At 42.6% G+C, this 23927-nt stretch overlaps 1 protein-coding gene across 1 annotated transcript in view; it reads left to right on the top strand.

Moving 5' to 3' along the window:
* The window catches only part of Xpo6 (exportin 6), a 108911-nt gene that overhangs the window by 43145 nt on the left and 41839 nt on the right, over window positions 1–23927 (top strand). The window contains exons 5-8 of the mRNA XM_057777800.1: window positions 7567–7726; window positions 10844–10921; window positions 13814–14267; window positions 17810–17936. Of these exons, the coding sequence (XP_057633783.1) occupies window positions 7567–7726; window positions 10844–10921; window positions 13814–14267; window positions 17810–17936 (819 nt within the window). The remainder of the gene's footprint in view (window positions 1–7566; window positions 7727–10843; window positions 10922–13813; window positions 14268–17809; window positions 17937–23927) is intronic.

Consider the following 23927-nt stretch of genomic DNA (forward strand, 5'->3'; position numbering starts at 1 on the left):
AGAAGTGATTATACCCCTTGACTTGAGTTTATAGTTAGTTGTTGGGACTGCAGTAGTAAATGCTGTGGACTGGATTAGTACTTTGGCTTCCTTTATGCTCTTGTACCTTTGCATAGTGAGGAGAAGGAAGAAGAGTAAGCCTGGCTGCTTTGTTAGCTCCTGTGACCTTCTGCTCAGCAAGCCTTTGAAAGCATGGCTCCTGATAGATACCCTGGGTGTTGAGGTGAAGGGAGGGTTCCAGTGGTTTCAGAATTGATTCAGGAAATAATCTCAAGCAGTAACTAAGCGTTCTTAGGAGAGTCACTGTGCTGCTGAGCTTGTCACACAGTCTAGGGAGCTGTGGGAGAGTAGTAAGGCGTGGGCAGGGCTGGGTCTTGCCGTGCTTCTATAGTTCTTTCTTTGGACCTGAGGAAAAGTAGTTTCTGTTTTTCTTTTCCTTTAGTGTTGTAGCTTTTAAGATAGGGTCTTGTCAGGCAGCACTGGAGGGGTGGCTGGGTACCTCTTCCCTGATGGGGCGTGTAGTGAAAACCATTGAACCTTTTCAGGCTCACTAGAAACCAGAGGTGCTTGTCTGCTACGTCAGGTTCAAAAGCTGCATTAAAATAAAACACAGAAACTGAACTGTGTTTAGAGTTTTAATTATATATTTAATTAATAGCCTTTCTGGATACAAGAGCAATGAAGATGAAAAATTACACATTTTGAATTCTTTTAAGTAAAGGATTGTGTGTGGAGGGCAGTAATTAAAGATCACCTTAGTTTCTTAGTTTATTCAATTGATCCTGTGTTGCTCTCTTGTTCTTGCTCTTTGAGACAGAATATCACCACAGGGCTGTTTAGCCTGGAAGTCACAGAGATCTACCTGCCTCTGCCTCTGCTTCCCGAGTGCTGGACTCAAAGGAGTGTGCCACCTCACCTGACTCCTTTTCAGTTCTTAGTTATCTGACAACATTCTCATGTTTTAATCTTGATTATATTTTAACTTAAAAAAAAACCTAACAAACATCAATGGAAACTTCCTGGAAAGAAAACAAAAATGCCCAAAAACCATTAACAGTAAAATTTGCTTTGGAATGGTTCCTCACCGAAGTATCAGGTACTACCTGCAGTTGTGTCTTGGAAACGGAAACTCCAAATGTTTGACAAGAACAAAATAGAAGCAATTGCATTCTACTGTAAACCAGCTAGAGTAGCTGACAGGAAAGAAGAGGCCAGAGAAAGCAGCTGCAGCTATAGAGATAGCTGAGCAGTCTACAGGAAGTGCCCTTTCTGTTGAGGAGGGGGAGGGTCACACACCCATTCTTTGAGCCTCAGGAAGGAAGAAGTTAAAAGTCAGTTCAGCTTTGGTTTGTAAGCCAAGCTAGGGGGCATAGGAAGGTGGAACCTTGGGTTAGCTTTGGCGGAATGAGGCCCAAGATCAACCCTGGCTAGAGGTCAGGGGTCAAGGCAAACAACTAGGCCCAAATTCTTAAGCCCTCAGAGGTGAGAAAGGTCTCAATAGCAATAGACAGGGAGCTTGAGAGCAGCAGGAGCAGGACCTCTGTTGTGGCAAAGGGTTTAACCAGCCTCTTCTCTGCTCTGTAGGCTATGTAGAGTCTGGCTTAAAGGCCCCTGGATGATGAAGTAAGGAAGTAAGGAGAGAAGACAAGAGTGTGTCTGTCCCCTTCTCTGTTCTCTTCAGAGCCTGGTAGAGGCTGGTTAGCATTTTCACCCAATATATTAATGTGGGGGGCAGCTAGGGCAGTGGTCCAGTCATTCTTATTATTATTATGATTTTTAAAAAGATTTTTTTTTGTGTGTACAAACACACACACACACACACACACGCCCCGCCGTGCCCTTCAGAGGCCCTTGGATTCCATGGAGCTGGAATTACAGGGGATTGTGAGCCAGTGTTGTGGGTGCTGCCAATGAACTCAGGTCCTCTGGAAGAGCAATATGCACTCTTTTTAAACTTATTTGTTATTTTTATTGGTGTATGTGTGTATGTACCTGTGTGGGTCTATATCACTGTGTGCATGCAGATGCCCTTGGGTGTTGTCACATCCTCTGGAGTTGGTGTTACAGGCAGTTAGGAGCCACCTGATATGGGTGCTGGGAATCAAGCTGGGTCAATTGCGTGAACAGCGAGTAATCTTAAGCGTGGAGCCATTTCTCTAGACCTACAATATATATTCTTAATTGCTGAGCCACCTCTCTTGCATTCTTACAATTTTTATTGAGGATTGGTGGCCATTGGTAGGATCTGCTCTTTGGTTCTGTCTGAGCTGCATCCTTCTCGTCCTCCGCTGAGCTTTTCATCTTCTACCAGCTTTCTCATTAGGAATTTGTGGGCTATGTGTAGAATGAAGGAGGCCTAGGAGCACAGCCTTTGTCATCCTCATTGTGATACTAATAGCAAAAAAGGTGAGAAAGAGAGTGTTTCATTGAGTATGCCAAGGTTCAGAAGCCAGAAGGGCAAGGAAACCAGCCAGGCGATGATGAAAACAGTGGCAAAGATGAGATAGGTGGTTTTCCATGGCCTGTAGTTAAAACATCTTGGCAAATGCTAGCAGATAATCAGAAAGTTTGATAAGATTCCCCACTCAGACAAAATTGACAGACCAGGAGAGGCTAAGATGGTGGTGGCCAGTTAGTGGATGATCTGTTCCTTAAGATCCATTTGCTTGACAGTAAAGGCACCCGGAGAAGCAGGGACCAGTAGAAAGGCAGCTGAGAAGCGTTTCCAGTACTGGGGATTTGGGTGATGCTCTAGATGGGGTGTCCTTCCCAAACTTTGCCCATGCCTTAGAGCTAAGGTTTAGCCATAAGGACTATAATGCCAACAACAAAAGGAACCAGGTAAAAATGCTTCTGAGTACTTTTTGAGAAAACTGGGCCAGTACTGGATGGAGCAGTGGTGGAATCATCATTATACTTCTGACCTGAGCGCTCTCTTTGCCAAGACAGAAGCCTTATCTCCTGCTTGAGCTGCTTCTGGTGGTGAGGAGAAGTGTCCCAAGGTGGGCTGCTCACAGCTAAGCTTATTCACCATTCAGTAGGGCAACTGATAGCATAGCCACATAAGCTCAAAGAGGTATCAGAAAATGAAAAAGAGCAAGGTGGGGGTAGTGTGATATAGAGGTCCGAGACTTTGGAACCAACTCATCCACCACAGTCTTTGGGATCAGTACAGGTTAATTTCACACGCAGGGTAACCATTTCCATCAGATGTAATCATATATGATTTGGAGCAGAGTAGAGTAGAGTAGACTAGCCTAGACTAGGCTCTGTCCTTGTCTGAACTGTATAGGCCAAGTGTTCTCCTCCCTGTTCTGTCCTCTTGCCAGCTCCCTCATTCTTTCTTCCTCCTGCAGCTAGGGAGAGAACCAGAGCTGAGTATAGCACAGTCAGAGAGAGAAAGCAAAAATGATTACTTTCTTCTTTATTTTTGTTTATTTGAGACAGGATCTGACTGTGACCATGGTTGGCCTGTAATTCTCTATGCAGACCATTTTGTCCTTAACCAGTGGTTCTCTACCTTCCTAATTCTACGACCCTTTAATATAGATCCTCATGATGTAGTTATCCTCAACCATAGAATTATTTTCATTACTACTTATAACTATAATTTTGCTACTGTTATAAATTGTGAATATTGGTGCTTTCCAATGGTTTTGGTCAAGACCCACAGGTTGAGAACCACTGCCTTAAATTCACAGAGGTCTGCCTATCTGCCTCTTGAGTGCTGGGATCACAAAAGTGACTTTGTCTTTGTTATGCTTCAGGTCCTGTGTATTTAGTCTCTAGCCCTACCCTACCCCTGCCCCACCCCAAGAAGAAAAAGAAGTCAGGAAGAGTGTCTTCCTTCTACCTACCTGCCTACCTACTATCTCCTCCCTCAGGATGATGGACCCTAAGGCCATGCAATGATAGACAAACCCTTTACCATTGAGCTGTATCTCCTGTTCTTTTGGGGAGGCAGGCAGGATCTTGCTGTGTAGTTCAGGATGCCCTCCAATTCATGATCTTACTGCTACCTCTACTTCCTGAGTGCTAACATTACAGGCATGTGCTATCATGCCTAGTGGTTGCTTTCTTTTTCACTTGATTTCTTCTCTCTCTCTCTCTCTCTCTCTCTCTCTCTCTCTCTCTCTCTCTCTCTCTCTCTCTCTCTGTCTCTCTCTCTCTCTTTCCCCTTCTCCCCGCAAAACAGCACAGCTGACCTGATAGAAAGATGGAATGAGCTGGCCAGTTAGGTGACATTGGTGTGGAGGGTTGGGGAAGGGGTCTCCAGAAGGCAGTATATGATATCACTTGATTTCTTACCTGACTTTTCTTCCCTCTGAATAAAGAGAGCAAGATTGATTTTTCCATATTGTAGGGTTTCTGTTCCGCCTGGTCCCCACAGTCGTTAAATCCCAAAGAAATCATACAGAAGTTTATAACATTAGTTATAAACGGATTGGCCCAGTATCTCAGGCTTCTTATTAACTCTTATAACTTACATTAGCCCATTATTCTTATCTATGCTAGCCACATGGTTCAGTACCTTTTTCAGCGTGGCAGTCACATCTTGCTTCTTCTGTGGCTGGGCCAGGACTGCAGAAGGACTTCCTTCTTCCCAGAATTCTCCTCTTCTTGTTGCCTGCCTCTACTTCCTATCTGGTTACTGGCCAATCAGCGTTTATTTAGAATATAATTGACAGAATACAGACCATTGTTCCAGCAGTAAGGTGTCCCACATACGTGAGTTGCACAGAGGCATTTCATAGCTGAAGGAAAGTGAACATCTGAGCTGGAGAAAGAGGCATGGCAGTCAAAGTGCTTACTATTACAGTAGAACACGGTTCATTCAGTTCCCAGTATTATCAGGTGGCTCACGGTTTCAGGGGCGATGATGGACTCTGCAGCAGGCACTTGGTCACTTGTAGTGCACATAAATTCACATAGTTGCGTGTACACACACACACACACAAATCTTGAAAGTAAACCTTGCCAAGTAGAATATTCTCAGCTGAAAGGATAAGTACTTAGGGACTGGAGAGCGGTGGCTGGTGGATAAGAGTTTTACAGAGAACCCAGCATCCATGTAATGGCTTACAACCATCTGTAAACTGCAGTTCCAGGGGACTTGATTTCCTGTTGTGATCTGAGAGGGCATCATGTTCCCAGATGGTGCTCAGACATTATTCACAGGTAAAACACTAATATACATAAAATTAAACTATTCCCTCCTAAAAAAAGAGTAAATTCTTAGTTCAAAATAGAGACAAAAGAGGAAAAGGAAAAAGGAAAGGAAAGTCTCAGAATAAGGTTGAGAACCCAGAAATCTTCACACAGACTTAATGAGGATCTTTTCTACTTTATTAACAACAAAAATTACACTGAGGCAGATACTGTTTGTGTTAGAAATAGTTGAATTTTGTATAAAAAATAGAGAAAATGTGGAGGTAGGAAGTTTTAGCATTCAGGAGAGCTGGTTTTTATAGGGAATACCTCCCTCCTTCCTTCTTCCCCTTTCTCTTCTTTGCCTTTTCTGATTGGCTCTTGGAAAGTCTCCTGAACTCCTGCCTCTGTCTCTAGATTGCTAAGATTAAAGGCAACTGTTGGTTGGCTTTCTTGAACTGCTTCTGAGCATAGTGGAATTGCCCTTGAATTTCCTTTACAACTTTCAGGAATAGGTTTCTCTTTCCATTGGATTTTAAACTTTGGCTATGTCATCAGTCTTGTGCAGCAAGTGCTCCTCCCCCACCCCCAGCCATCTTGTTATTCCCCAGATTTTTTTTTTCCTCTTTCTGGTTGGATGGACAGTTTCTGTAGTCTGTGATGGGAAAGGTGGTATGCCTCAGGTTGGTTGAAATGAAGAGTGTCTGGTTTGTCTTGATGCAATTCCTAAGTGTCTCTTTTTCTAAAGCTTAGAAACTTTATATATATAAGTAAAACAGTCAGGGATGAGCTTAATTTAAAGTGACTCTGGAAGTTGTTTGCTTTTTAGTTGTGGCAAATATTGTCGGTCTTTGTAATAAAAGTAACAGCTTACTTTTGTGGTGCTGTTTTGAGTCTTGTGAAAATAAGTAGGGCACTATAAGTAGCATCAGGCTTTGAAAGTGTGTCTTCCCATCTTCTGGAAGACAGTATCTCAGGAGACAGAAATAGTTACTGAATTTATTACATGGGTATTTGCAAAACTCTTAACTGTAGCCAGGCATGCGTGTAATCTCAGCATCTGAGAAACTGAAGCAGGAGGATGACCACAAGTTCTAGGACAGTCTGGGCTACATAGTGAGACCTGTGTTAAAAACTCAATGATCGTGACAGTTGTTTAATGTCTTGGATGTGTGTGCTCTGCCACATGTTTATTTTCTTTTCCTTTTTCGTTTAAACTTTTGAGACTACTATGAGTCTGGCTGCTCTTAAACTCTTTTTTTTTTAAATGATATTTATCTGTTTTTGTCAAGGGAATGATGACTAACATGTATGTAGAGGTCGGAGGGAACCTTGAATGAGTCAGTTCTGTTTCCACCAGGTGGGTTCCAGGAACCAAACTTAGATTGTCAGCTTGGAAGCACCTTTGCCTGCAGAGTCATCCTGCTGTCTCTTGCCTTAAATCCTTGATTTGTTTGCTTTGGTCTCCTCTGACTGCAGGGATTCCAAGTGTGTGATGCCATACCTAGCTTCACCACGTGTTTAATTTTAAACTTTCTTGAAATATGCTAAGGTCAGAAATGTAAGACTTAGAACTATAAAGTTGATTTAACTTAAATGTTGAAAAGAGCCAGGCGGTGGTGGTGCATGCCTTTAATCCCAGCACTTGGGAGGCAGAGGCAGGCGGATCTCTGTGAGTTCGAGACCAGCCTGGTCTACAAGAGCTAGTTCCAGGACAGGCTCCAAAACTACAGAGAAACCCTGTCTTGAAAAAACCATAAATAAAGGACATTGAGACTATTAAAAAAAAAAAAACCCACAAATTGATGTATATTGTTTATCACTGGTATGTACAATATTTGTATCACTAGCACTTACTTCATGGTCGGCAGAGCCTGCTCTATACCTAGGCTGTATGTTATAGCCTGTTGTTCCTTGGCTACAGACTTGTACCACATCTTAACACACTGAATACTACAGGCAGTTGTGACACTGTTAAGTTTTTATATGTCTTAAATGTCTCTAAACATGAAAAAAAACTACAGCAAACCTACCAGATGATAGGAATTTTTCTGTCCATGATAGAATTGTCTGTCATTCAGTATATGGATATCTCTGTATCTCTTGGTTATTATGCAAATAAGCAAACCTTGGTTGGGAATTGGGACTTGAATAAAAATTGTCCTGTCTATATTGGAGAGGATTGTTTCCAGCTCCTTTTTAAGTTTCTTCTGGTAGAATTTTACCCTAACATGAGAATAAAATTTGAATGGTTGGTAAAGCAAAGCTGCATAAATGATCTTCTAAATTCGTTTTCAAAAGTGTTGCTTGAGGTAGTCTGTCCATAGGAGGAGGTTCAGCACCTGTCAGTTGAATTTTACTAATCCTCTGTGTAGCTTCTTAGTTCTATGTTGCTTTAAATTTGTTTTTTCTTGTCAGTTGATCCAGTCCCCTGTGACAACCCCCCTTGGGCTGATTATGTTGAAGACAACTTCGGAAGAGCTAGCTTGTCCTCGTGAGGACCTCAGTGTGGCTCGGAAGGAGGAGTTGCGGAAGTTGCTGCTGGACCAGGTGCAGACAGTACTTGGGCTCTTGACAGGTGAGTGAGTGCCATGATGGTGCCTGGAGACAGGTTGGCTGCAGGTATGCAGAGCCAAGGCCTTCTATAGTCTGGTACAAGCTAAGACCTCACAGGGGATTTGTAGCTTAATTTTCTTTTAGTCTTTTCTTAATTGGTCCTCACTATGTGACTAATGAGGTATATATATAGGCCAAGTTGTAGGAATGTGATTCACATGCTGATAGTATAATTTAAGTAGGTAGGTAGCAAGCTCTTTATTTCAAATAATTTGAATTTAAGATTAGGAGAAATAGCAAGATAAAAAAATTCTCTGTGGAGAAGTGAGACAAGGTGATGTTGGCCCTTGTGCCCTAGGCTATAAATGTATGTGGCATCCCAGCTATCTGATCAGAGTCTCATGACAGTGTGTGAGGGGAAAGGAGAGGAAGCCTGTCACACAGTGAGGCAGGAAGGTTAGCAAGAACATCCCCAGAGACAGGGGTGCCTTGCTGTTGGCACTTACACAACTTCTAGACTGCTGGCCACTAGACCTTTGAGGTGCCTGGAAGTCACTGCTGCTTGAGTCTGTAGTGTGAAGGCGCTGTTATCATCTTGTGTCTTTTCTATTTGGATATTCAAGGTGTTTTTTTTCTTTTTTCTTTTGTATGTCTGTTTTATTGGTTCGCATCTGGTGGGTACTTTAAAATAGATTGAAAGAATGATTAATGACGGTGAACTTGTGTGCTTCTTTCCCTGGATCCCAGATAGAAATTCAAACCTTAGAATGTATTCATTCAAAGCAAACTTACTGCTATCAACTGGGCATTTGTTTTAGTTGGGACTATGACTTATGCACCTGCCCTGCCTTCTATGCCTACAGATACGAAACAGTCCAAGAACAGTTGTAAGACACATGCACATGTCCACTTTAAACTGTGGCAGTTTAGGGGCTTATGTTTTCTTTGAAAGTCTTGCAGCCATTGCCTTTATTCCAGAACATTTTTCATTAGCCCAGAAAGCAACCCTGAGTCCACAAGAGGTCACTATTATTCTCTCCTCCAGTCCCTGGCAATTATTCATCTAACTTTGGCTCATAGAGATGTGTCTGTTTTGAACCTTTCATAAAGTTATTATCTTATATCACCATATCAATGTAACCTTTTGTGTGTGGCTTTCTTTACTTAACAGGTTCTCTAGGTTTATCCATGCTATAGCAATAAATATTTGGAGGCAGATTTTTTGTTTGTTTGCTTTTAGACAGGATCTCACTATATAGCTCTCACTGGTATGGATTTCACTTATATATAGATCAGGCTAGCTTCAAACTCAAAGAGATCTACCTGCCTTTATCCCCCAAGTGCTGTGGTTAAAGGCATGAGACACCACACCTGGCCTTGGGGAATACTTTTATAAGCTTCTGTGGTGATATTGTGTGCTGGGCTCTGTCAGGGTACATGGAGGACCAAAACAAGTCCTGGCTTCTGAGAATCTGCACCCTAGTGGGAGAGGCAAGTGAACAGTTAAAGAGCAATGTTTAAGAGTTGTAGTTGATGTAATGTGTGGAGGCTGCCTGGGACAGCTGAGTGGAGCTGGGAGGGACAGACAGACAGCAGTTGGTGGAGGGAAGGCTGAGATTTAGAAGAGGGGAGCAGAAGGAAGGTGGGGAAGGAGGATGGTGTATATTGAAGGCACAGCAGATGGATGGGTCAGTACTGGAAGACTGGATCAGGTGAGCCTGGGAAGGGAGGTATAGAGGCAGGTGCCAAGTTCTGTGACTCTGCTGCTTACCCAGTAAGGAATGTATGGGGATCAGTGGTAGATTTGTAGGGGTAAAGAACTAAGTTTGGGGTATGCAAGTGTTACCACCCAGGAAGCATTTGGCTATTCTAAATCTGTGGCCGGATACCTTACCTTCTTTCTGAATGCCTGCCATGTAGCAATAGAGCTCATGTGTAGAGTTGAAATTAGTTTTGGGCTGGGAGACATTTGATTGAAGCAAAGCCACAGCAGTAGAGAGTTTCTCGAGCAGAGAGAGAGGCAGGAGAAGAATGGGAACTAGAGGAAAGATAAAAGATCTCAATGATAGCCGGGCGGTGGTGGCGCACGCCTTTAATCCCAGCACTTGGGAGGCAGAGGCAGGCGGATCTCTGTGAGTTCGAGACCAGCCTGGTCTACAAAAGCTAGTTCCAGGACAGGCTCCAAAACCACAGAGAAAACCTGTCTCGAAAAACCAAAAAAAAAAAAAAAAAAAAAAAAAAGATCTCAATGATGGATGGGCAGAGGGTGACTGTAATGATGGGAGACAGACTCAGAACCAGAGGAAAGCTGAGAAAGAACGACACCACATGTCAGAGAAGGGTTTGGGCAGTGTCCCAGAACACTGGAATGTCCAGGAGGATAAGAGACCCTTGGTAGATGTGGTAATCATGTGGCTTTGACAAAGAGCAAGGTTGGAGGAAGCAGTGGGGAGAAGCCACACAGCAAAATTCAGATGGAGCAGTAGAGATCCTGCACTGGGACAGAAATCTGCAAAATCTAGCTGGGAACATGGCTCAGTAGTTAAAGCACTTGCTGTACAAAATCTAGCTGGGAACATGGCTCGGTAGTTAAAGCACTTGCTGTACAAAATCTAGCTGGGAACATGGCTCGGTAGTTAAAGCACTTGCTGTACAAAATCTAGCTGGGAACATGGCTCAGTAGTTAAAGCACTTGCTGTACAAAATCTAGCTGGGAACATGGCTCAGTAGTTAAAGCACTTGCTGTACAACAAGGGGACTAGAGTTCACATCTCCAGAACCCACACAGATATCGGGTGGGTGTGACGCCCCACCTGTAATTTCCTCAACTTCCAGAGCAAGCTGGCTGGTGATACTCGGAAAGAGGCCCTGCCTCAAAAGAATAAAATGGAAGAGCAATTGAGGAAGATTGTCCACGTCAACCCTGAGCCTTCACATGCACATGCACACTGTATACATAAATGAATGAAAAGAGATAGCTAGACGTGGATTAGAGAGGCACAGCCATTAGCTGGAAGTAAATATACAGAGAGGAAGGGGGTATGTGAGTACTGATGTTGGATGAATGATAGTGGGAGATTTTTGTTTTGATTTTTGTATGTTGAACTTAGTATTTCTCAAATTGTTTCTTTCTTGTTAGGTATCTTGGAAACTGTATGGGACAAACACAGTGTTACTGCTGCCACCCCACCACCATCCCCGACTTCAGGAGAAAGTGGTATGCTTTGTATGGTTAGGGTCTCACCTGGGAATAGCAATAGCTAATCTGCATAGGATTCAGGTGTTTATTCTCCCTAGTCTGTTCTGTTTTTTCTGCCCATGTTTTTTGAGAAGCTGGCTTTCTACTGTTTTCTTCTGAGTACATGTATTTTCTAATACAGTATTTTGAATATCACATTTTGCTTCTTGCTTGTCTGTCATGAAGACGGCACCTTTGATCTTGTGCCATCCATCTCTGTTCTGCCGATTTATTATTGAAACTTTTCACACCTGCTTTTGTTGTACACACTGCCCATGTACAGGCCAGAAGACCACTTTCAGAAGCTGGGGATCAACTCAACTTGTTAGGCTTGAGACAAACACCTGCTGAGCTGCCAGTTTAATAATTGCTGTCCTTTCTTCTTTGTTATATATATATTTTTTTTCTTCAGGTTCCTTGGCTGTTTCATTTGTACTGAGTTTGTTATAAGCTAGGGATTTCAGAGGTCTGCTTTGTTTACAGAGCTGCAACCTGAAGGAGTGGACGTAGGAAGGGAAAGCTGTTCTCCCTGTTGATGGGACAAAAGTCATTATTGCCAGGGCAAACTGGGGACCAATGTGCAGTAGTTAGTGCTGAATTTACATTGTTCATGTAAATAATTGCACTTGTAAGAGTAAGTCAGTGAAGTCTTTAAATGGTGTGTAAGTGCTTCTGCTTACACCAGAGCCAGACAAGCTTTCCTGTAGAGCACAGCCTGGAGTAAGCACATACCTTCCTCTCCTGTAAAAGCTGATGTGATAATGAGAAATGTTTTTGCATTTCCTCACACCCTTGGGGAAGTGGACTGTTGAAATCAAACCTCTAAGCCTTGGCTATTCATGCAGCTTGTTGATATGAACTAGGGATTCTTGCAAAAGTCCTACAGAACTGAGAACCACGCCATGTGTTTGGGTTGAGGGCTGCTCACAGAATACTACTTATTCAATCTGCTTGTTCTCAGATAAAAAAAAATTTGTTATTTTTCACACTACTTAGTAATGGAATTTTTGAACCTATTTCAAGCCTTCAGTAATGTGTGAACTTTGTGTTTAGTGACAAAGCTTTCTTCTTGTAGGTATTTCTGGTGGCTCAGTAGGTATACATTTTGCAGTATTTGAATGATTTAAAAATTTGCAGATGTAAAGAGAACTGAAGTTTTGTCGCAATACTTGAATTTAAAAGTTTAAGCTATCAGTATAGTATAGGTAATGAACTTGTGCAGTTCGTAGTACTGAGTCACTTGGTATGTGTGTGTTCTTGTTCATGGGTGCATGTGTACCAGGCTGTACATGTGGAGGTCAGAGGACAACTTGTCAAGAAGAATCTGTTTTTATTTCCCCCTTGCCTGAGACAGGGTCTCTCTTATTTCTGTGTCTGTGCTGTGTATTCTAGTCTGGCTGACCCCTGAGCTTCTAGGTGATTTCTCCTGTCTCAGATTCTGTTCTTGCCATAGGAGTGCTGGAATTAGAGCTGTGTACAGTGCATTTGGCTTTTTATATGGGCTCTGGGGTTAGACTTAGGTTGTTAGGGTTCCATGGCAAATGCTTTTACTCAGTAAGCTGTTTCCATAACCTCTACCTCCTCTTCTTTATTCTTTCTCCTCCTCTTTTCTTACTTATTCCCTCTGTCTCTGTCTTTGAGTCTCTGTCTGTATGTCTCTTCTCTTCTCTCTGATTATCCAGAGGACAGTTTTACCATGTAGATTCTAGGTATTATATTTAGATTGTCAGACTTGGCAGAAAGGACATTTACTTTCTGAGCCATTGCATGCCCACTTCATCTTTTGTGTGTGTGTTTGTTTTTTCTTTAATTCTCTTTCAAACCTATTCTCCCATTCACTCTTTCCCATAACAGACAGAAATGTATATGATGTATGGCCTTTTGCAAAAAACTGATTGATATCCATATCTTTTCACTGTTTAAATAATGTGGTAGTGTTGTGTTCTGATGCTAGCCTTTCATTCAACCCTTGTCTTTTTACTTTCTCTCCTGCTGTGTGACCTGTGCCTTTAGACAGAAACCTCTGCTTGCTGCAGGAGACATATGTCCTCAGTGTCTTGATGATCTTCTGACTTCACTAAGGAACCTTGATTGCCTCCAGCTGCCCCTATACAAGAGCCTCTATCTGTCTCCTAGATCTGTATGAGGGTTGCATTGGAGTATTCTAGGAACAGAACAGTCAATTGTCAGAAGCAGTGGTAACAGGGTTCAGAATGCTTGATCTGTGGCAGAGCTCTGTGAGCGTTCTTGGTGCTTCTCTTGTCTGTGTGATCTTTGCCAACAGTCCTGTTTTTTTGTCATTCGTTAGATTGCATTTCTAATAACTGAGCTTGACATATCTTCATAAGCCAGCTGACCTGCATTTCTTTAGAAAACTTTATTCATAACCACCACTGACCTATTTGTATATCTGGATATAACTAGTGGTGGGCAATAGTTTTTCACATTTGAATTTTTAGTGTTAGGGATTGTGGCTATCTTATTGCTGTTTTCCTGGTTACAGTCCTTTTCATCAGTGAGAAACTATTATTTGGCAATGTGTTTCTAAACTCATCAGTATTTTTGTCAAGGTTTGTGTTCTGGTTGTTTGAATAAATCTTCTCTTTCACCATGGTCAGATTCGCATGTCTAATTTTTCTTATGAAACTTTGTCTTTGGTTTAAGTCTGTAACTCACTTGGGCAATCTTTTTTTAGTATATATGTATTTGGTGTTCGGTATTATTTGTAGTTGGTATTGAATATAGAGCATATTGGTTTTAGGTTTCGCTTTTCTAGTGACTAAAATGTTTTTGTGGGGAAAGGAGAATTCATTGCAGTGTTTCCAAGAGGTTTGGTACTGGGTGTTGTAAAAGCATGTTTTGAATTTCCAGGTGATTTACTGAGTAACCTGTTGCAAAGTCCTAGTTCAGCCAAACTGCTGCCCCCGCCCATCCCCGTGCTGGATGTGGAGAGTGAGTATATCTGTTCCCTGGCCTTGGAGTGTCTGGCCCACCTCTTCAGTTGGATTCCTCTGTCTGCCAGCATCACCCCATCCCTCCTCACCACTATCTTCCACTTTGCTCGATTTGGCTGTGATACCCGGGCCAAAAAGATGGCATCAGTGAATGGCAGCAGCCAGAACTGTGTTTTGGGTCAGGAGCGTGGCCGACTTGGGGTCTTGGCCATGTCCTGCATCAATGAACTCATGTCCAAGAACTGTGTGCCTATGGAATTTGAGGAGTACTTATTACGAATGTTCCAGCAAACCTTCTACCTCCTGCAAAAAATCACCAAGGATAACAATGCCCACACGGTGAAGAGCAGGCTAGAGGAGCTCGATGAGAGGTAATGAGAACAGGCGGGAGTCGTGCCCCGAGAAAGGGCCTGGCTGCTTGGCACACCATGTCATGTGGTGTCTGTAACCCCCTTTGGTTTCAGAATATGGGGCTACTGATAAATATAGAAAGGTAGGTGTTCCAGAATGTTCAGGCTGAATTAGAAGGGCTAGGGTGGTTAAGGGAAATGAATTGAGTGTGAAAATGTTGGTGTATTGTGTAGGCCTGCTGTCTCTTTTCCCCATTCATCCACCTCCTGTCCTCCTGTCCATGCTCTGTCCCTCTTCCTCACTGTCTGCCTGCAGGTCTCATGTATGCAGGAAGGGAGAGTGCGGCTCCTTCATAGTCGAGAACAGAAGCGGTCTGCAGAGGTACAGGGTTACATCACCCTTCTCACTTGGTACTGCTTGTTGGTTTTCACTATTGGACTTTTCCAGAGTGGACATCTTGCAGAGTATAGGAATGCTGTTAGTATTGTGAGCTATCACATAAATGATAGCTGTTGGTCCGAGATAGGAGACATGTTCGGGTAGGTATGATTCAGTGACACATACTTGAATTCCTTGGCTACTGTCCTCTTGGCCTAAAATTCCTCAGGCCCATTTTTCCTGAGTGCAAAAAGTGACATCAGTGAAGTAGGTTGAGTCAAGTTATTACCTTTTCAGGTGACATCTGTTTATCTTAGGGCTTTCTGCCTCTCCCCTTCACCCCCAGTGGTGCTAGGGTGGGGCCCGGGACCTTATGCCTGCCAGGCAAGTCATCCTGCCGCTGTCCACAGCCTAAGCCCAGCATCTATCTTCTTTGCTAAACATGGTGCTACTACTACTATGTAAAGGTGAAGGGCAACTGGCAGCTTTCAGTTCGAACAATCATTGGGGCTGTTGAAGTTTCAAAGCAGATGCAGCGTATTATATTAGTAACTAGTTTAGGCTTGCTGGTGCAGAGGCTGTTAACATTTTAGTGGGTTTTCAACCTGACTGTTAGTAAGTGACAACAGAGCTTAGCTCTTTGCTTTGTTTAGACAAAGTGTGGTAGGCTATAACGTCAGCTGCCCCAAGTCAGGATAGTTCTACTGCCCTTTTAAAGTGGGGAGCTTTAAGTTTTTCTGGTTAAAAATTGAGTGAAGGTTAGTTTGGTTTGGTTCATTATAAGTAAGCTTTGTGACATTTGCCTTTTATAATCACAAAAGTACTAATAATCCAATAGGATCTTTTCTTAATTAAAAACATTTGTTACATTTATTTATTTTGTCGTTGGGTTGGGGGCACATGCCATGTTGTATGTAGAGGTCAGAATTGCTGGAATTGGTTTTCTTTTTTACCATCTGAGTCCCTAGGATCAAGCTTGTATCTTCAGATTTGGCAGTAAGTGCCTTTTCCTGAGCCATCTCTCTACCCTCATTATTTAGTAATACCTTCCTATATGAATTTAAATGCCTCACAATTCACACAATTTCATATCCTTTCTAGCATTGATAAAGGCCATCTTGTCTTCATATGTTAATAAAAATGTATATAGCTGCTTAAATCAACTGTGTTGTTTTGACTTGTCCTGGATCCGAAGTGAAAGCTGAGAGGTGCCTGGAAGCAGAAAGGTGACAGAAACAGTGTGTGCTTGCTTCTTAGCTCTTGATCCCTGACTAATTATAAACCAATTAGTTTGTGTTAGTTGTTTAGGAGTTGCTTAACCAGGTCCTTGGCTTCTCTTCCTTCACGCCCTTTTCTAACTTTTTACTGTTTGTTAGCATCTGTACCAGGAAGGTGGGTGGGTGGGGCAGACAAATGAGGTGTAGGCACATCTCTAGTGTCAGCTGTGCAATAAGCCTTGTTCTTGTTTGGATGGTATCTCCCCTCCCCCCCATTTCTTTTTGGACAAGGTCTTTGTACTCTGATTGGCCTGAAATTTGTTGTTTAGCTCAGCCTGGCCTTGAACTTGTGGCATTCTTCCTTCCCTAGTTTTACTGGGTTCCTAGGATTAACAGCATGAGTCCCCATAATTAGCTTGCATTTTTCAGTTTGGGTTGAAGATTAAAATAAACTTGAGATTGCTGGGTACTTTTATGGGTAACAAGTATATCCTCCTTAAGATCAGTAAGCTGACTGGCTGCTGTCTCTGAACATCCATGTAAAACCATGGAGCAAGCAGTACATATGCTGAGTAAGAAATGAGGACTTGGTGTCCTCAAGGAGTCCCTGGCGATGGCAGAGAGAAAGTGCTTTGTACTTTGCTTTCTCAGAACAACCAGTTTTAATCCTATGCCTGCGGCTCACATTTGTAACCCCAGCACAGGGGAGGAACAGGAAGGAGAGTCAGGCAAGAGGGTCACTGAAAGGTTGAAGCCATCCTGGTCTACATAGTAAGTTCCAGGACACCTAGAGCTATATAGCAGGACCCTGTCTCAAGAAAACAGAAACAAAACCCAGTCAGTTGATTTTAATGTTTTACTGTGTGAGCTAGTTTTCTAGAGGCCAGGCAGGCGCTGGCTTCACTGAGAGAGCAGGGCTCAGGAACAGCAGGAGACGCTGAAGTTCTGGGCCAGTGGTTCTTTTGAAGGATGCTTGTCGTTTTCCTTTTATTATTTTATGTGTCTCTGCTTTTTCAGTCAATGATTTCAGGATTGCTTTTAGACGTTACTTAATATTCGGCCAAAGCCTAGTATGTCTAGCTATTTTTGTTGGTCTCTGAAATGAGATTTATGAAGGCAAGTCCATCTTGATTTCTGTTCTCTTTTTGGTATTGAGGGGGTTAAAATGCCAGTTTCTGAAATGTAAACATGATAATATACTGTGTTTAATAACAGAAACTTCTTCCCCTTGTAACTGACTCACTCTATTGTGCAGTGGCTTGGGGATTATGGGTCAATTGAGGAACTCCTGCACAGTGCACAGAAAGGGCACTGCATTACCATTGAGTGATGACGCCCTCTGCTGGAGGGTGGCTGAGTGACCTTGGTGGGTCACTTTACCTTCTGGAGCCTCATCTCTGGAGGCTTGTCTAGATCTTAGTCTTCCTCCCTTATATTTGGAAGTCGATTTTTAGAATGGAGTAAATGTGCAGTCCTTCATTAGTTCTGGGTGTCAGGGAGGAGGACAGAAATTGGATTGACTGTCCTAGATGCTGTCCCCTCTAGATAGACTTCGTCTTCTGTCTCTCACTAGTATATTTCAATTTAATGTCGGCCCCAGCCAAGACCTGGCTTTCTAAATTTGTCAGGTTTGTAGACACTGTCATCTTCCCAACACGTTTTAGCAGCAACTCCTTTCCTTTAATTGGGTCCTAACACTAATGAGTTAGAACAGAGGTGAACTTGAGTTTGTAACAAGTAGGGCAGATAGTGTCTGAGGATTAAAGCTGCTTCTCTGCTGTGTTTCAGGTGATAATGGAATGAAGGGTTGCCTGTCTCGTAGGTAATTGTTGCAGGCCTTTGTGTTTTTAACTGGAAATGTGTGTTTGTATAGTTCTGAACTGAGAAAGTGTTTGATTGAATTTAATTTTTTTCTGAGAAAGTGGCTATATTTCTTATGTTACCTTCTGTCTCCTTGTCTCATGTAGCTACATTGAGAAGTTTACTGACTTTCTGCGGCTCTTTGTGAGTGTTCATCTAAGAAGAATTGAATCCTACTCCCAGTTCCCTGTGGTGGAGTTCCTGACCCTTCTGTTCAAGTACACATTTCATCAGGTAAAGCACCCAAACTGGCCTTCCTTCGTAAGAAAGAAATCCCCCACCCCAGGCATTTACAGTAGTCTTTACTATAGGAAGATCGAGGAATTCAGTCTTTCTAAGAACCCAGTGTTGTTGCTCTTGCTGTGTTTGCATATGATCTCCATTTTATAGATAAAGAGACTGAGGCACAGATAGCAAGGTTTTCAGGGACATACAGTTCTGTGCATGGAGCCAGTATTGGGTTATACAGTCCTGTCTTTACCACGGTTGTGTTAGACAAGTAGGGTTGAGGAAAAGTCTAAGGTTAGGGGCTTATAAAAGATTTATTTCCTTTCTTCTTTTTGAGATTATAATATAATGACATCATTTTCCCCTTCTCTCCTATGCACCCTTTTTTGTTCTCTTTCAAATTCTGGACTTTCATTCCCCCCTTAACTGTTGTGGTTGTGGGGTGTGTGCATGTGTGTGTGTACTCTAAGATACATTAACAACTACTTCTCTCCAATTTTGTCACCATGTAACAGAGGTTCTTTGAGTTCGTTTTGGATTTTAGGAGCTAGATACCTAACCTTCTACATAGCCCAGAATGGCCTTGTATTTGTGGTAATTCTCCTGCCTCAGCCTCCTGAGGACTGTCTTTACTAAATTTGTATCCCAGTTGCCTACTACTGGGTAAACATACACACAGGTCTCTAAAAGACTGTGTTAAGGTGTAGTTTTACATGCCATGGAATCCCCTCACTGTAATTGAAGAGTTAAGTGAATTGAGTGTGTGTGTCCGTCACTACAGTCTGCCTTTAACACTGATAAGCTCTTCTTTTGCCTGTAGTGTGTTTTTCAATAGGCTTTTCATTCAAGTATGTTGTTTGTCTTAGCTACTGTTCTATTCCTGTGAGGAGACATCATGACCAAGATAATTTTCAAAGAAAGTGTTTAATTGGGGACTTGCTTACAGTTTCTAAAGGTTAATCCATGACATGGTGGCAGCCAGGTAGGCATGGTGCTGGAGAAGTAGCTGAGAGCTCGCATGTGATTCACAGGTTGTAGGCAGAGAGAGCAGGAGTGGGCCTGATGTGGGTTTTTAAAACTTTGAAACCCACCCTCAGTGGCATACCTTCTCCAACAAGGCCACATCTCCTAATCCTTCCTGAACAGCCCACCAAGTAGGAAACAAATATTCAAATATGGCTTATAGGGGCCATTCTCATTCAAAGCACCACAGCATACACACAAAAGAGCACATCAGCCATACAAGTACAGTTTGATGAATTTTTCTCAAAGGGACACAGCTGTTCAAACTTCTACCCAGGTTAAAAAAATAGTATGTACTAGCACACCAGAAATCACCACACATATTTTCTTCTCGACCTCTCCCTCCATTCTCCCTAGAGTAACCCTAGGCTTGGTCTTAACACCACACGCTAATTTTGCCTTGTTCTAGAGTTTCTCTAAAGGAAAGCATGTAATGTGTATTTATTTGGTCTGGCTTTTTTTGCTTGACATTGTGCTTGAGGTATGTCTGTTGTGTACAGTGGTTTGTTTCTATTTATTATATTCTAGTAAATGAAAACTATTCTGCTGATTTGACTCTTTCTGGTTTTGGGGAGCCATGAATCATGGATCAAATAGTCTTTCCTGTTTTGTTTTGGGTTTTTTGTTTTGTTTTGTTTTGTTTTGTTAGTAGAGACTCACTTAGCCTTGGCTGGCCTTGAACTTGCTATGGAGCTAAGGATGACCTTGAGCTCTTGATCTTCCTGGCCTCACCTTCCAAGTGCTGGCATTACAGTTGTGTACCACCATCCCATCCCCATTTTTCTTTCTTTCTTCTCTCCCTCTCTTTCTTTCAAGATAAGATTTTCTACATAGCTCAGAGTGGCCTTGAATTTGTAGTAATCCTCCTGCCTCAGCCTCTCTGGGACTGTTTATAGTTATGTAACCAGCCCACCTGGCATATTCTTGAACATACTTTTTGATGTAATTAGGTAGTTCTTTCTGTTAGTATATCCCTGAGATGGCACTGCTGGGTAGTGAAGGCATCTAATATGAAAAGTTGACTTAAAAAAAAAAAATAGCAGGAAAAAAAAAAGAAAAAAAATAGCTTTCCCGTTTATCGGGGCTAAAAGATTCAGGGGTCTAGGCTGGAGTGCTGTATGCATATGAAAAGAAATTGTTTGATGATCTGAAAAAGGCCTTTCTCAGAGAGGATCAAGGTGTGTAAAAATACCTGGAGGTAGCAGTGAGGTGAATCATTCCTGGGAGCAGACAGTGGAGCGAGGTCATAGGAGGAGCCAAGCTGAAGAATTGTCAGGGTGAAGGGGCCAGTGCAAGCAGAACAGGAAGAAAACATGCTGAATACATTAGACCTGTTGGGATGGGGAGAAGAGCTAATGAAGAGATTGTAGAAGGTGAGGATGGAGGAGAAAGGCAGTTTTGTAGTGAGAAAGAAGGAATAAAGAGCCAGTATAGAAAATGACTTCTAGGGGAAAAAGGAACAAGAATGTCTTAAACTCGCTTGGACTTAGTTCTCTTTGTAAGCTGTGGGTATTTCTGTTCAGTATGTGCCCTGGCACAACCCATTTCTGTTTAGGTTTCCTCACCTCAGAAGATGGACTGCAATGGGGATAGTGCAGGGCCATCCCCAGTGTGTATTTTAGTAGGCGTGTGTGTGTTTGCCACTGACCTGAAGGTGACAGTTCTCTATATGTCATTTACAATTGGGAAAAGAGTCCGACGCTGTCAAGAAGCAAACAAGCCTCCTTCCCTCCTTTTACCTGGAGATGGTTCTCACTCCAGCTTGCTTCTTTCTCCAGGCCTCCCATATGAGAACTTTCCTTCTAGATGTAAGCTGACCCACTGTAGGAGAGCTGCTGCTGTGGTAAACACCATGACTACAGCATGGAGAGGAAAGGAAACATGGGCGAAATAGGTTATATATAGTCTCATTGAAGGAGGGCAAGCCTAGAACTCAAGACAGAAGCCTGAAGCAGAAAGTACAGAGAAGTACTACCATTGGCTTGATCTTTCTATATAGTCCAGTCTCACCTGCCTAGGGATGGCATTGCTCGCAGTGAGATTGGTTTTCCTACATCAATCAGTAATTTAGAAAAGAGCCTTGAAGATATAGCCATCGACCAGTCTGATCTGGACAGATATTCATTTGAGGGTCTTCTTTTCCCAGGTGACTAGGTTTGTGTCAGGCTGACTACTGAAGCTGACTGACTCAACTACTAGGCTGTGCTGGCCAGTTTTTTGTCAACTTGACACACACAATCTCAGTGAGAAAATGCCTCCATAAGTTCAGTCTGTCTGTAGTAGGCAAGCCTGTGGGGTGTTTCCTTGATTGGTGATTGATATGGTAGGACCCAGCCTGTTGTGGATAGGTGGTCCTGGGTGTTTAAGAAAATGAAATGAGCAAGCAAATAAGCAACTTTTTTCCATGGCGTTTGCTTCCCTTCATGATGGAGGGAACTAAGAACTGTAAGCTGAAATAACCCTTTTCCTCTCCAAGTTACTTTGGTCATGGTGTTTACTACAGCACTAGAAACCTAACTATGGCACAGGCCACGTTAATCTCTACTCCAAAATGGCATCATGTTATGTTAGGAGGAAAGGGGCACCATACACTCGGTGTAGTCAAGATGAGGTAGAGTACAGCTTGGGGGATTAAGAAAACAAAATGAAGGCATCCTCAGGGTTTACAGTTTTGTGCCCACTAATGGTGTGTTCTTGCTTCGTCATAGGCTCCTATTATGAAGTCGGAAAGGTTTCTTGCTTAGACTGTATATTGGAGTATACTCAGTAGCTTTATCTTTTCCCAGATTCATGGTCATTTTGTTACTTTACAACATTTTGAGAGGAACAGTTTTTTTTCTTCCTTTCTTCAGCGATTTCTCCTTTTCTACTCCCTTCCTGCATTCTTTAATCTGGACTCTGCCGAGACACTCGCCTCCACTGTGACTCTCCTTGGCTGCCGTACTTCTTGGGTAACTCTGTGAGCCTGAGGTCCCTATCTTCCAGCCCCTTGTTTCACAGTGTTTTCACCAGGTCCCTCATGGCCTTGCTTGCTTCCTTTTACCCCTTCCCCTACAGCCCTGTCTAGGGTAGCACAAAGCAGGAAAAGGGCTCTGAACTGGAAGCTGAAGTTCTCATTCTGTCTCTTGGTTGTCCTATTATCTTGAGCAGGCAACTTCCCTTTTGAACCTTGGGTTTCTAAACTGTAAAATAGGAGAAACAAGTGTTCACTTTCTAAGGCTGCTATAAAGATCAGTGCAAATGAGGAATCACCACTCCACACCATGTGGAAGGCATGACTTGGTATCTCAGTTACAGAACCCTGGCAGGATTGTGAGTGATTAGTTAGCCTTAGGATAAGAAAATTAAGTCTGTATACAGTTACTTTTAACAAATGGATTAGGGAGGGTTGTAAAAAATTGAGTAATTCCAAAAGTCAGGTCAGCCTGTCTAACCTCTTTGTTTCCATGGCGGATGTTAAAGGCCAAGTGCACAGGCCTCTTAGAGTGGGTTTATCAGATGCAGGAGTGATGAATGGTGCTTCCAACGGTGCAAAGGTAGCACATGCACTTGTTTCTAGCCATAGCCGTGTATCTGCACGTTCATGAGTATAATATGTATATTGATGCAATGCAGTGCCATAAGTTTGGCTTGTTTGTTTTTGTTTGTAGTAGCTTTTAAAAATCATTTCCATGAAGCTGGGTGCACGCCTTTAATCCCAGCACTCGGGAGGCAGAGGCAGGCGGATCTCTGTGAGTTCGAGGCCAGCCTGGTCTACAAGAGCTAGCTCCAGGACAGGCACCAAAAACTACAGAGAAACCCTGTCTCGAAAAATCCAAAAAAAAAAACAAAAAATCATTTCCATGTACATCTGATCAGTCATGTCCTTTTGAGGGGACCAGTGGCTATTCTCAAATTACCAAAGACAGTGAGGTGATTTACTGAGGGAAGCTCAGCAAACCAATGCTGTAACAAGACTGCCGGTGTGTGGGCAGCCTCAGTGGCCGATCTACCAACGCTCTGTTACTTCCCTGTGGTTTGATAGTTGGTTTACCTGGTGGTTCTCTGGGATGGTTGTATGGATCGACCATCCTGGGTGGTGTTAAGGTCTTAACAGGTATCCCTTTAGCTTTCTTTGGGTTGTGAGGTGAATGGAATCTACATGGTTTTTATCATCTTGTTTCTTTGTGGTCCTGGGGCTGAATAAGTTGGACACATGCTCTGCTGAGCTATGCCCCTGTGGCTTATTTTAATTTTTTTATAGGTTACTTTTGTTTTTTTTAAAGACAAGATCTCACTTTGAGTTCCTACTGACTTGGAACTCTCTTGCCTCAGACTCAAATGCTGGGAGTTCAAGAAAAAGCAAACTTTCCCTGCATTCTAGTGGATTTTTAATTATAATTTTACTGCCTGAGATTTCAGTTTGGTTACCTCCTCCATGTGTCCTTCTTTATTTATTTATTCATTATTTGTTCCTTGAAAAAAATGTTATTGAAAATTTGGATTTCCTTGTGAATCAGAAATAGAAGGAAACTTCTCCTAGTTAGTTTTCTGTTGCTGTGATAAACACATGACCAAAAGCAGCTTGGGGAGAGGGTTTATTGGCTTGTGTATCCCAATCACAGTCCATCACTGATGGAAAGGGCAGGAACTCTGCAGGACCAGAAGCAGGAACCATGGAGGAAGGCTGCTTATTGGAGGTGGCACTGCCCGTAGTGACCTGGACTCTTCTACATCAGTCTTTAAGGAAATGCCCCACAAGATGTACTCACAAACCCACTCTGTTGGAGGCAGTTCCGTGGCTGAGTTTCTCTCTTCCTAGTATGTGTCAAGTTGACAAAAATTAACTAAATCTGATAGAAAATCTAATGTATTCTTTCCTTCAAAAAGTAAATTTATGTATTTATTTGTGTATATGTGTGTATGTGATGTGTGTATTTATGTGATTGTGTACACTCATGGCACAGCATGCATGTGAATTGAGAATTGGCTCTC

This window comes from Chionomys nivalis, chromosome 8 (assembly GCF_950005125.1).
Source record: "Chionomys nivalis chromosome 8, mChiNiv1.1, whole genome shotgun sequence".
Lineage (NCBI taxonomy): Eukaryota > Metazoa > Chordata > Mammalia > Rodentia > Cricetidae > Chionomys > Chionomys nivalis.